Source organism: Larimichthys crocea, chromosome XVII (genome assembly GCF_000972845.2).
Source record: "Larimichthys crocea isolate SSNF chromosome XVII, L_crocea_2.0, whole genome shotgun sequence".
Taxonomy (NCBI): Eukaryota; Metazoa; Chordata; class Actinopteri; family Sciaenidae; genus Larimichthys; species Larimichthys crocea.
The window spans coordinates 17,409,173-17,422,671 of record NC_040027.1 but is presented as its reverse complement, the minus strand read 5'-3'; the positions used below and the strand labels follow the sequence as shown (position 1 = coordinate 17,422,671).

The 13,499-nt window shown below is 40.7% G+C and overlaps 1 protein-coding gene across 2 annotated transcripts in view; it reads left to right on the top strand.

Annotated features, from left to right (window-relative positions):
• The first annotated feature begins 2,944 nt into the window (after positions 1–2,944).
• The window catches only part of ssbp4 (single stranded DNA binding protein 4), an 83,039-nt gene continuing 72,484 nt past the window's right edge, over positions 2,945–13,499 (top strand). The window contains exon 1 of one of the 2 annotated variants that reach the window (XM_019270264.2): positions 2,945–3,136. In XM_019270264.2, the coding sequence (XP_019125809.1) occupies positions 3,081–3,136 (56 nt within the window). In that variant the 5' untranslated portion in view covers positions 2,945–3,080. The remainder of the gene's footprint in view (positions 3,137–13,499) is intronic. The other variant, XM_019270265.2, reaches the window with a different exon arrangement.

Genomic DNA, 13,499 nt, shown 5'->3' with positions numbered 1-13,499 from the left:
ATGAATAAAAATCAATAAGGAGTTTCAGAAAACAACCTTTAAAGGCCCAATCCTCACACCAGTTTGAGAGAACTTGCATCAGTGATCCATATTGTTAACATTTCTCAAGCAGTTTCAAATGCCTGCTGCTTCAGCTTTAAGCATGGGTCAAGAGTTGGTGATAAAATGTTTTTCTGCGCTCAGTGACCTGTATAGATGACCCACATCAAGATCGGGATCTGAGCCATGTTTGTAAAATAGCTATGATGAAGAGCTTGATGTAGAGGTTTGGAGGGACCTGTGGTAGCTGACTAACCGCTGAGTCACTTCATGTAGGGATGTCATGGGTCATCGGGTTTGTTGTAAAATGATCGCAAACAGTTTGTCCATGTTTTGAGAAGTTTGGATGTCGAGTCACTAAATCATACTGATTGGAATCCAGTGAAACTTAATATGAAGAAGAAAAAAAATGCTCAAGCTGTACTGATATTTAAAAATAACAGATGAGGTGGGGGCAAAGAACACGGTAATGGAAACCATGCTGCAATGAAACAAAGAGAAACACGCCACAATACAAAGGAATGGTTTTCCCTCCACCAAGTGAATTGTATTCTATATCAAGACATCTTGGTGTGTATTATTGCAATATCATAATTACCCTGGGCTCCACTCAAAGTGTAATCCACATGGTAATTAATATTTAATGCATGCTAAATTGAAACAGTGGTTAAACTGACTAAAAGAGAGTGTTCAAACTGTACGCAAAATCACTTTTGAAGTGCAATGTTTGCATATTAAGTGAGTTCAAAAGTCAGAGTAAGTGCAAACAGACACATAGCTATCAAGCAGCAATATCCGTAGCCATGAAGTGAAGCCAATGCGGAAGTGCTATAAACTAAAGTTCCTTGAACGACCACTTGAGGCTGGCTATAGAACAAGTCAACCTCCATAGGCCCCCATAATAAAATGTCCAACATCACATCAAAAATAAACATTACAGCCTGGTGTCTCGTGAGCACTGTAGTTTTTCCTTCATGTTAGGAAGATGATGGATAGGCGAGGGTGTTGCGATCAGCAACGATACCTCTAGATGGCACTAATCCTACACAGTGGTCCTTTAATATCTGTCATGATGGTGATACTTAACCTAATATTTTCTGAGGCAGTATTGTTGTAAAAAGTTTGAAAAACACAGCTATAAGCTACAAATAAATTGTTTGTTGACATGGCAAAATGTAACAGTGTGGTAGTTATTTTGTGGACATGACAAAACAATGTAACAAACACGTAACAGTGTGCAAAAAAAGAGAGTATTGTCCTCATTGATGTAAGACCCTGAAATTCGAGTCAGAGTCCCAGGAATGTCTTTTTAAGGGGAAAAAAACATACCAACTGTGACATCGGCCTCCCAAGACAAGTTAAGTGCAGAGCCTGTATCTGGCATGTCTTTCCCCATCTATCCCCCCTTCTCTGCTCATGTTTCCGAGGTCAGTAAACAAGACAGTAACCACGTGTAATCTGTTATTGCGGATCAGGAGTACCCTTTCAACACCAAATTAGCTCTGGTTCTTGAACTGGTTCCATTCTTCCATACAGTAACCTTATTAGGAGTATGTGTAACATGTCCATTGACATGCTCATGTTTCTAAAGGTCAGTAAACAAGATACTAGATCTAGATACGGCCTCAGAAGGAGATGGTGAGGCGAGGGTGCTGCAATCGGCTGGTGATACCTAATATTATAATATTTTCTGAGGCGGTAGTGGTCTAAAAAGTTGGAGAAACATTGCTATAGGCTACTAAAAAAATAATAATAATTTGTCAGTTGACAGCAACATGTAGCAGTGTGGTAGTTATTTTGTGATAACAATACTTCACAATGTAACAAAATATGATGTGTGTGCAACCATGCAAAAAAAAAAAAAAGTGAGTATTGTCCTCATTGGTGTAAGTCCCGGCCTCCTAAAAGGAGTTAAGTGCATCCATACCTAGGCAGGACATGGTGAGGCGAGGGTGTTACAATCGGCAACTACACCACTAGATGGCACTGTCATACAGGCGACAGCAGTGCGAAAAGTTTGAGAGACACTGCTATAGGCCACTAAAAAATAATAATTTGGTCATTGACATAGCAGCATGTAAGAGTGTGGTAGTTATTTTGTGATAACGACAAAACAATTGGAGCCGAGGTCCATCTAATTAAGTCCATCTATCCTCCCTTCTCAGCTCATATTACTGAGGTCAGTAAGAAAGATACTAGATCTAGATACAGCCTCAGAAGGAGATGGTGAGGCGAGGGTGCTGCAATCGGATGGTGATACCGAATATTTTCTGAGGCGGTAGCAGTGTAAAAAGTTGAAGAAACATTGCTATAGGCTACTAAAAAAATAATAATTTGTCACTTGACAGCAACATGTAGCAGTGTGGTAGTTATTTTGTGATAACAATACTTCACAATGTAACAAAATATGGTGTGTGTGCAACCATGCAAAAAAAAAAAAAGTGAGTATTGTCCTCATTGGTGTAAGTCCCTCAAATTGGAGCTGGAGTCCTGGAATGTCTTTTTAAGGGGAAAAAAACATACCGACTATGACACCGGCCTCCCAAAAGGAGTTAAGTGCAGAGCCTGTACCCGGCATGCCTTTCCCCATCTATCCCCCCCTTTCTCTGCTCATGTTTCTGAGGTCAGTAAACAAGAAGTGTGTGTTTCCCTTTAAGGAGCCCCCACCGTTTGCACAGCAGAGGGAGTAGGAGCAGGCCTCCGGAACAGCGGCTGAGGAGGAGAAAAAAAAAAAAAATCCAACCGAGGACGGTTTCAAGTCCCCCCAATAGAAACTGTGCCTGATTTGTGGCCAATGTTGGAGATGTAAAAAAAAAAAAACAAAAAAAAAAGCGGAGAGAGAGAGAGAGAAAGAAGAGGAGAGAGAAGGAGGGGATGAGGAGGAGGAGAGAAGAGGGGAGGAGGGGAGGGGAGAGGAGGACGAGGAGGAGGGGGGGAGGGAGGAAAAACACTAAAGGGGTAGCTATGGAGATGGAGCGTTTTCCTGGCTGCTTTCTTTGACAGGTGTTGAGTGGGGCAAAAGTCTTAAAACAGAATCCAGCATGTACGCCAAAGGTAAAGGAGCTGTCGTCCCTTCCGATAGCCAAGCGAGAGAAAAGTAAGTGAATATAATAATGCCTGCTGTATATGTGAGAGTTTACCTGCTTATCATGCAAGGCGAAGGGGAGGCAGACGGAGAGAGAGAGAGGGGAGTCCAACTTTCTAAACTAGGTAGTGTAATTTAAAAGGAGTGTACTGTACTAAAGTGCGCTCCCCTCCCCTCCGACCACCTTTAGAGGTGCGTCTCTTAAACTTTTTTTTTCCCCTCTCTCTCTATAAATTGTCTTGTTTGCACTTTTGCACGGGATATTCACAATAATCACGCGTTCCTCTGCTGTTTGTGTGTTTTTTTGTATTAATTCTCTAATAGGCTGCGGCGTTAAAAAGTACAAGTAGAAGAAGCGCCTTTTTTTTTTGGCGTTTCATTTTCGCGTAAAACATGTTTCTCTATGGGGTGTATGTATGTATGTACTCGTCCCCCCACTCTCCCCTGCACGGACCAGGCTGCTCGGTCGTCTCTCTTGTAAACTTTGGGAGATTTAACCTGCTGGATTGGTTGAATTATTTAGTGTTTTATTAGAAATACGGCTTGCTTTGGTGGCTTATTTTTTCATGCGTAAAGCTCGGGCGCATGCAAACGTTTAAGCGATGAAAGGGGGGGAAAAGTTTTGTCCCATTCAGCAGTCATACAGCGGTGGTAAACTTTTTAGCATCCACTCACACGAAGGAAGAGTCATGCTGCCACGAACATGAAGCTGTTATTTGTGCAGAAGCAGACTTTTTATTATTATTATTATTATTATTATTATTTTTACAAGAGCTGTTGATGAATGTGGGATCGCGTGTAATTCTTGATGTATTGTGTCTGGAAATATTGCAAAAAAAAAAAAAAAATCACGTGTGTGTGTTTTTAAATGCGATGCACTTCCATCAAGCTTTGTGCTATTTATCTTAATTTTCCTTTTTCACCATAAAAGCTCATTTGTGCGTGCATGCAACCGTGCTTTTGAATAAAACACATAGAAACACAATGTAACTTTTAAATATCCCTCGTAGACTCCTCATGCCTGCTCCATGCTTTATGTCGATGCTGCCTTTTAATATTTCTGTATTTCTTCATATGCAAACATTTCTTTTGCATCCCGGCACTTCAGATCAGTGCAGTCTTTTATCATCATTAGCTATTTTTAAGCACAAAACAGTCTGAGGTTAGAGGAGTGAGTAGGGATCCCTGCTGAGATGCAATTGTAATCTAAAAACACTGTCAAGTCCTGAGAGGCTGTGCTGTTACACAGCACCTCATACATCTGTAATAGAAACAAAATTTCTTTAGAGACTCTCCTGTATTATTTTTTTTGATGCATTGCCGTGTCATATTCAATTGATTAAGCTTTCTAGAGATGTGGCTCGCTTTTATGTGCTTAGTGTAAGCTTCCTCGAATACTACTTTGTACACTTCTGCCGCCACGAGCGCTTAATTTCACTCTGAATTCGCATCAGATTATTGGAAAATTGAGCAGCTCTGTGTGTGTTTGTGTCTTGTTTCGAGGTGGAGGAGTGAATCCTAAATGAAAACAGTCCCATGTGGTTTTTATGAACAGCAGGCAGAGTGACCTTTGAACCAGCATATGATGCTTTAATATTGCATATGAGCCATCAGCAGACGTTAAGGCTGCTTTTACACCTGTTTGTGTGCCTTAGCTTCATCGCTCTATTCACAAGACGTTGATAGTAATAGATGATATAAACGCTCTGTGTGTGTGTGTGCGTGTTTTTTTTGACAGTTTTTACTTGCACTTGCTTGTTCAGGGAGTGTGGATTATGTTCCATGTGTTATTGGGAGGGAAATCAGTGCAGAGGCAGCATGTATTTCAAATGATAGTGTAGGAGGAGGATTAATAATTTAACTCCTGAGAAATACAAGTCTTTTGAGAGCTGGAAACGATGACTGCCTCTGTGTCGAGGCTGCTTGTGAATAACAAAAATTATTAAATTTGTTTATTTCTCTGCGTTTTTGTTTGTACTCATACATCAGAAACTCCACAGTAAATATCATCCGCTTTAAACCTGTGGATGCCTGTGGATGCCTATAGGTAATGTCCAGACATAATGGACGAAGCTTGCCCTCTCCCCTCACCTGTCTTGTCACCCTAACCTAACCCGCAGGGCCAACACATGTTTCCCTGTAAATGTGGAGCTCACAACAGCTGCCTCAATGCATCACCGAAATTAGCTCATATTCATATTTGCATATTCATATTGCTCTTTACATATTCAGATACTAAAAAGAGGGCGCCCCGGATGGACCAGTACACGATTAAAGCAAGACTTAGCCATACAGTATGACAGCATATCCATAGAGGATTGATTATCAAGTACTTACTTGATTAAAAAAAAAACTAAATGAATGATATGATGTATCTATTTCTCTCTTGGTTTGAGTTTTGGTCAGCTGTTTGGATTTATTACTGTATATCAGCTCTAATCAAATATATTAGTGGGCCAGTAATATGTATCTGTTTAAGCTTATTATTCTTTTTTTTATTTTTTATTTTTTATTCAAACACCATATTGCAGTGAGATTATATGCAAAACTTGTTGAAGTAGACTGACAGTAGAGGCTTGAGAAAAATGTAATTTGCCCAGGAGCTGTTTTTTTTCTTGTATAGTTGAAAGCAATCAGGCAATACAAGAGTGTGGGCAGGACATGTGACTTACACCGACCAACTGACGCCACGAGTAAGAAGTTTCAAAGAGGAATATTTATGTATTTTGATCTTTATGAGCTTTCTCGTGTAGCTCCTGCAGCGACCTCTGTTTTTGTATTTCGTGGCATGTTGTGTCTTTAAATTACTAATTTTTTCACACAAGCTATTTCAGTAAATTGTTAATTTTTCACCACCCGGTGTCATTCTGAGTGATGGATTAACCTCACACTGGAAGTTTTTACAACAGCCAAAAGAAACAGTATCTTCCTTTATCATTTTTTTTACACCACTGTCAAATAGTTACTGCATGCGTTGCAGTATTCTGAGTGTTTCAGGTGTTTTTATTAGCTCCTGATATTAGCTCCAGTCCTCCCATGATGCCACAGTAGGGAGTTGTCAGATTTGGTAGAGTTGCTGCATGTAGTCTGGCGTGTACAGATGTGCAGCAGTAGGCTTTGAACCCTAAAAAGTTGATTAATAAAAAAGCAAAAGCTCCTCATGAGTACAGTACAACCTCCTGTGTTTATAGTCCCAAGTGCTTACAGCCACCTGAGTAGTATACAGTACACGAAATGTTCCAATTTACAAGCTCAAGTGTGAATTTAAATGTGTCCGCGACACCGTGCACAAAGCTGTGTGTGTTTGTCTACAGCGTGTGTTTTTATTTCATTGAAAGCCTTGAAACCAAGGTTGAAATCCAAACAGTTTGCCCAGAAATACACAACATGAAACAAACAGTCACATGTACATGTTTCACACTTGTGTGGATTCCTCCATGAAGCCAAGGCCTCGCCATACAATTCAGTTGGCTGTTGTCTTCAGATTACAGGTAGCACGTGGCACATTTGGGGGGGGGGGGGGTGAAGTGTTTTCTTCGCTCATCCTTGAGAAACATTATTGTGATCAGAAAATCGTGTAAAAAGGAAACAAGCTCATAAAAACAAAGGTAGAGGAAGAACAGGTGCCCTTGCGACCAAAGAAATTAATTACTCTCCAGACTTTTTTTTTTTCCCACCAGCGTTTTATTGAATTTCATTTGAACAGGGGAAATACAGCAGCTTCAATTTTAATGTCACTTTATTATTTAGTAACTGGAACCTCTTTGAAATGTGCACCGATGAATCTGGCATCTTAATTACACAAATTCACAAAAAAAAAATATTTAATAGCTTGATCAAACATCTCATTTTTAAAAAAAAGCTCAGTTTCTAAAAGAATCCTGCTCCCCATGTCAGTTCCCTAATCCCCCGTGTTTGTTTACAGACGTTATTTGTGCGATTTCAAGTGTTTTTTTGGTTTTTGTTTGTGGATTTGTTTTGGGGGGAAGAACTTCAACTTCAAGAACTTGAAGTTAATCAGTTTGTTTTGAACATGGGGGTTCTTTACATCCTCCACTCCTCCTCTGGCTCCTCCCATGTATTTACATGCAGTTTAATAGGGATCTTCAGGTCTGAATGCATGGTTTTGATTCTACACAGATGGCTCTGCCATCTGCATTTTAGCCTTTTGAAGGAAGCATAAAGCGCTGCGTTCTAACATAGGCAGAAACGCTGTACTAAAAGTAAAGAAACCCTTGATTTACCCTCGGCACCCTTTGGCTGACTGTGCTTTCATTCAGATATGTCAACAGTCAATTAATGCCGCCTTTCGTCAGCTGCTTTGGGTGCATCCGCACAAATTTGTTAGTTTTCTCACTTGAAATAAAGGAGACAGTATAAATATTGAAGATGCGTGCTTGAAGTTGTTAATCAGTTTGGCAACAAGCGCTTATGTTGCGAGCACGCAGAGAAAAAGAGCCTACAAGACTTCATGTGACTTTTTTTTTAATGTAGAAAACAAGTGAAGTTTGGATTATTTTCTGTAAATTACATCATATCATTGTCCTCATTAAGTGCTGTGGGAGGAGGCTCTGGTGATAACAAAACTATGTCAGCTATGTCGATATAATCTCTTAGCGCAAATTATTATAAATCGACCGCCTCTGCCTCTTTTGCTGAAAAGTTGTTTTTGTGAGTGTGAATCAAACTTTTGGTGAAAACTCAGGTTAGAGGACGCTTACAGGTGAGTCTGTCGATGGGTAGAGTCACAGAGTCAAGCTTGTTGCTGGTAGAAAGTGAAAGGGGTAAATATATATATATATATATATATATGTGTGTGTGTGTGTTTGTGTGTGTGTGTATGTGACTGTGTGGATTAAACCCATGGCTAAAGCCATGTGTGTTTACACGCCTATTGACACTGATTTGTTTTGACAAAGGAACTGCCCTAACAAAGCCAAGCAAATATAAACAGTGTGTGCGGTGGGAATAAGCTTTAGTGAAACAGCTTCACGGTATCACAGGTGTCTCACACAGACACACATCCCATCTCTCATTCACCTTCAAGTGATACATCACTACATCCACACCACTACAGTGTCAGATCCATACCGCTTTCATATGATGTTTATAAATATTTAATATTTGGGAAATAATATTTTTATCCAGTTGCGCTTTGTGTCACATTCAGCGCGCTGCCGAACACATAAATTATGAATTCTATACATTTTTATTATTTTCCGAAAGGCAGGTAGATTAGATATGAAAGCAGATGCGGCCGCTGATTAATCCTCCTCCATCACTTCCTGCATGCATACCTTACCTCACCCTGCCCCTGCTCTCGCTGCTGAATTATTGAAACGAAGACATGGAAGTTAATTTGCTAACTGTCTGTGCTTTAGCTGGCTAAACTCAGCTGAGATGCCCTTGTCTCTGGAGGCGAGTGAAGGAAAGGCAAGGCTGGATGGGGCAGCCTGGGGCTAAAATGTCAGGTGTGTTTCCTGGGGACGTGGCAGTGGGAGAGATCTGCTTGATGTGTGGAGTAAAGCACTAGTTAGGCTGCATGAGGTTAGAGCCAAGAAAGCAAAGAGGCTCGGAAATGGTGTAGATTATTTTTTCTTCTCGTATCATCAACAGTCTCACCAAGGTGGTATATGGTGGAGAAACTGTTTAGCTCCAGGCGGAGAAACAGACAACACACGCGCCTGCTTGTGTTAAAAGGCTTTGTGGCTCTTTTATTGTAAACAGCTTTATATCAAGAACCTTGATATCAAGTCAGCGGTCAAAGCGCAGGTCACATGTTCCTTCACCCACTAAGACTGATCTCCAGGCTTTTTAATCATGCCATTTGCATCAACGTACTATTTATTTCAAAATTTCATCGTTTATCCAGACGACCTTAGCCGAGGAAGGAGAGAGTGAAATGTGCAGTAGGGGAAACGCGAGATGCGGAATGGACTGCGTGGTTGTGGTTTGTCTTGTAAGCATCTCATCTTTTATTCCTGAGTGACATGTGTAACTAGTGCAGGGTTCACTGGGAAGGGATTCAGGTTTACAGTATCCACGTAGGAAAAAGTTGAGGCCCTGACCTTCAGTTTCCCTCTGACACAGCTCTCCTGTACAGTACAACCCTCTCTCTTCCCCCCCATGTCTCCTTTATCTACCTGGCCTTCCTCAGGCTCCGCTCCATCCGCTTGCAAAAAAAGTCTCCTCCTCAGCTGAGTTACACTTACTGCTTCTGACAGAGTAACAAAAGGTGTCCCCTGAAGCCTGGATTGAATGAGTGTTTTTAAATAATGCATTGCAGCCGGAGCAGGTGCCCATCGCTAGGGCATAGAGCCCCTCAGATCACACCAGGCTCTGCCATGAAAATTTCATCGCCGCAGTGCTCATGGGAATCTCTGTTCGATCCTGTACAGTGTGGATTGGGTGTATAGGAGCTGACGCCTGCCGCTGGGTATTTCACACTGCAAATAGGGCCTCATTTTTATATTTTATACCAACGGACTCCTCACTTCACCCACAACCCGGGAAAGTTAAATATCCCCTGAACTGTTCAAGGTTGATGGAGCGAAAATGAAAATAGATCGCCTTGTTAGCATTACAGTGAATCATCCAATCAGCCAAAATCAAAGAAGAAATACAAACTTAATAAACGTAATTTCCCAGAGTGATGGAGGGACAAAATCCTTTTTTACAAATCCTGTTACTACTGTTTGTTACTAAAATACATCTCAACAGGACCTGATAACACTCATCAGAGTTGACTTTTTAATTATAATAAAATATATATTCATAGCTATTAAGGTTTAGTAGCAGCAGCCCTGGGTTTTGCCCCTCAGGCAAGAAGCTGCCTTACCTTCCTGCTAGAGGTCTTTGGGGCAGTATGTCATGGATGTATTAAGGAGAACTGGATCATGCGTTCGAAGATGGTGCCCCATTCCCCATGAAAGTTACTCACTGGGCACATACAGGCCTCCTCATGCCCATAGTATTCCCACTGGCGAGGTGGTAGAGAACGTTCCCATCCAACGGAAGAATTTTTTGGTCATACTTCATTATGAAAAGCACAATATACAATTTCAGCATGTTATTTGTTAGATTATTTTTAAAGTAAAGGGAGTTGCATTGACTTGATGAAGTTCCTCTGACCCTTGGTGTAAATAAAGCCTCTAAACTGAACAAATCACGTAGCAATTTTGTAACAAAAATTCTCAGACAACACGTAATTAAACGTGATAGACTTGTTCCTAAACACAACACTGATCGGTTTCACTTAACGATACCGGGGCACTCGCTCCATTTGAGATCAATATTAAACATTTACAACAAGCGGTTTGCTCCTTCTTGTGACTCATGCTTCTCACAATCCTCGTCTGCACGTGCAATCTGCGAGCGGGCATTTAGTAGTGACGTCTCTTTACTGACCACCCCTCCGTCATCCCTGCGACAAACACACACACACACACACTCTAATGAAAAACTCTGTCAGACTATAAATCCTTGTGTTTAAACAGTGTGTCCACACTACATATCTGAAATGAGTGTTGATACAGTTGTATCTGATGTAAGAGTGAGAAATAAAAGATATGATAGCATCTAGTGTCTAATGCTAGTTGAAACTGGTTTGGACTAGCTGTAGCAGATCATTTTCTTTTAGCAGATGGTTGTCAAGACATCGCAATGAAATTCAGTGATATCTTTAAGAAAATAAAGAGTCAGGTTGTTCAACTCTAGCCTGGCTCATTATCGATTCATTCGGTATCATCCAGCATCAACCCAAACATCATAACTCTGTGTCTGCTATGGCCTTGACGCATGTGATCAGCATGAAAACAGTCGCCCACCGTTCACAAAAACACAGCAGGTCCTCTCTACTCTATTTCAGACCTGGAGACTATTGCATACAGATGACTGCAGGCTGAGATGTCTGTCCATGCTTCTCTACACTGTAGTATAAATAATCAGCTTCTTTAAAGGGGCAAAGGTTGCTTTTGAGTCCGAGTGAGTCCAATGTGTAGTAAAATGAAGACTGGTCAATATATTGACTGATTTTGTTGCAGATACAGAAGAAGACAATTACTGTCATTGCTCTTCAGTTGAGTCCAGTGCCGCTACAGTAGTCTTGATCCTTTCTCGTCCCTCAAGGATGAGCGAGTTAACGAGGCAAAGACAATGACAAGTGATGAGGATGAGTCAACTAAAAGGCGACAATGATCTTTTCATGTCTAAATCAGTGGAGATAGTTTGATTTTAATGGATTACATTCAGAGCAATCCACAATATTTTGTAAAACTTTCTGCCTTTTTGCTTCTTCTTGAATCAGAGTGAAGAGTTAATGTTCAACATTTGGGAAATACACTTATTTGCTTCCTGAGAGGTAGATAAGTAGATCTATACCGTTCTCATATTTGTATGTAAATATTTTACCGAGGTAACAGTTAGTTTAGCTTAGTACAAACTCTAGAAACAGGGAGCCTGGATCTTTCTAAATGTAAAGACATGCACATAGCAAACTCCCTTTAACACATTTTGTTTAATTTATGTAAAAAAATGACACATTATGATTCATATTCTGGTTTTATGAGGCGTTACGTGTTGGACTATTTCTTTGCTGGGAGCAGTGACTTCATGGAGTCTTGTTATCTTGTTGCTAGGCAGACTTTCTGATCCCAAAACAGTTGTCTGTAGATTTTTGTAGAGCTGTAGTCCAAGAAAATCTCGGTCAGCTGCTACTCTTACGAATAGATTGGTTATCTGTAACTAAATTGAGTAAACTCCACCTGGTAGCTGCTGGGTGCTAATCACATATACGAACATTGCCAAGCGTCCATATTCCTGCATTTCTTTTTCACACATATTGTAAATGTGGGCATGTCTATGTCTAAGTAAATTTATATACAGCAGTAACACACACCCACATACTGTACGTGAGGATCACAGAGCGGGCTTCGGTGGAACAAGAAAAGATAACTAGCCGCTGCTGCTCCACGAAATGCTGCATGAAAAAACTGTTAGTGGCATCCAGCCTGCTACTCCAATAATTTAGTTAGCATCAAATGAGGCTCAACGTTCACACCGTTCTGTCCTCTGAGGCTGCAAGCCGATGTAACAATTTGTTCTTTAACATGGTGTCAATTAGTTTGGAGCCGAGTAAATTCACTTCAGTAAATAAATGGTAAATGGACTTCTATAACGTCTTACGACCACTCGAGACACTTTTACACTACACGTCACATTCACTCATTCATACACACACTGGCAATGAAGGAACTAAGGAACTCGGAGCCAAGGATCGAACTACCGATCTGCTGATTAGGTGGCAACCCGCTGAGCCACATGGTCTCCTTGTCTTTATTAATAATCAATGTTTCTAACACAATATAGCCTATCACTCAAAAATAAAATACATCAGGGCTGCATACATACAAATAATCGATTAAGCATCACTTTTCTCCTTACGAACGCAACTCCAGAGATTGTCCAACCATTCAGAATTTGGTCAGACAAGTGCGTATCGACGAACCAACCAGCTCTGATATTTTGCTCTCCCCATGACTAAAATAATCAGCTTGCAAGTAGAGCGCAGTCGCCATATTAATCCTTTCAACTACAGTTTCGAGCATTACTATGTGTGTTTAATAAAGGCTTTGCAGTGTTTAGCGAAGGTCAGGAGGGATGTGTAAATATGTCGAGATACACAGTGGACTGTGTACCACTAAAAGAAGCTTGATAAAGGCATATTTTTTAAATGCTAAATCAAATCCTCCTTGTGATGTTTGCAGAACCAAACCCCACTGTGAGTCGACACCTGACTTTCTTTGACTGTCACTCGTATATTTGAACCATATTTGGGTTTAATGGACCAAGCCTGAGTTAAAACGTGAATATTGGACTTAATACTTGTCAGGATGGAAGATTAAACTCCAGCAGGATGCTCATGTTGCTCTGTGTCTGGCGGTTATGTTACAAGTTACTGTACCGACTTGATTAGTCACTAAAAGTTTGTTTATGAACCTTTAATCATTGAATAATAATTATAGTATATTGTTCAGCCATTTTCACCACCCTTGAATCTGATTTGTAGATAGACATCAACATGTGCGTGTGTCAACAAGCAGCACGGGAACATCTGAGTCCAACTTCAGCCACGTCAGAGTATATAATTCACCTCCGCTGTCCATGTTTCTCTCAGTGTCTACACTGTTTTGTTTTCAGCCTCTACGCCTGAACAGCAGAGTTCCTAAAACCACAGGGATATGGCTGAGTGCCACAGAGGCGCTTTAGCTCAGAGCTGCAGAGCTTTACATCACACATTTACAACCCCCTCCACAGTGTATATGATCTGTGATCATACTGTAAAATCATGTTTACCCAAGCTCTATCTAAAACGACA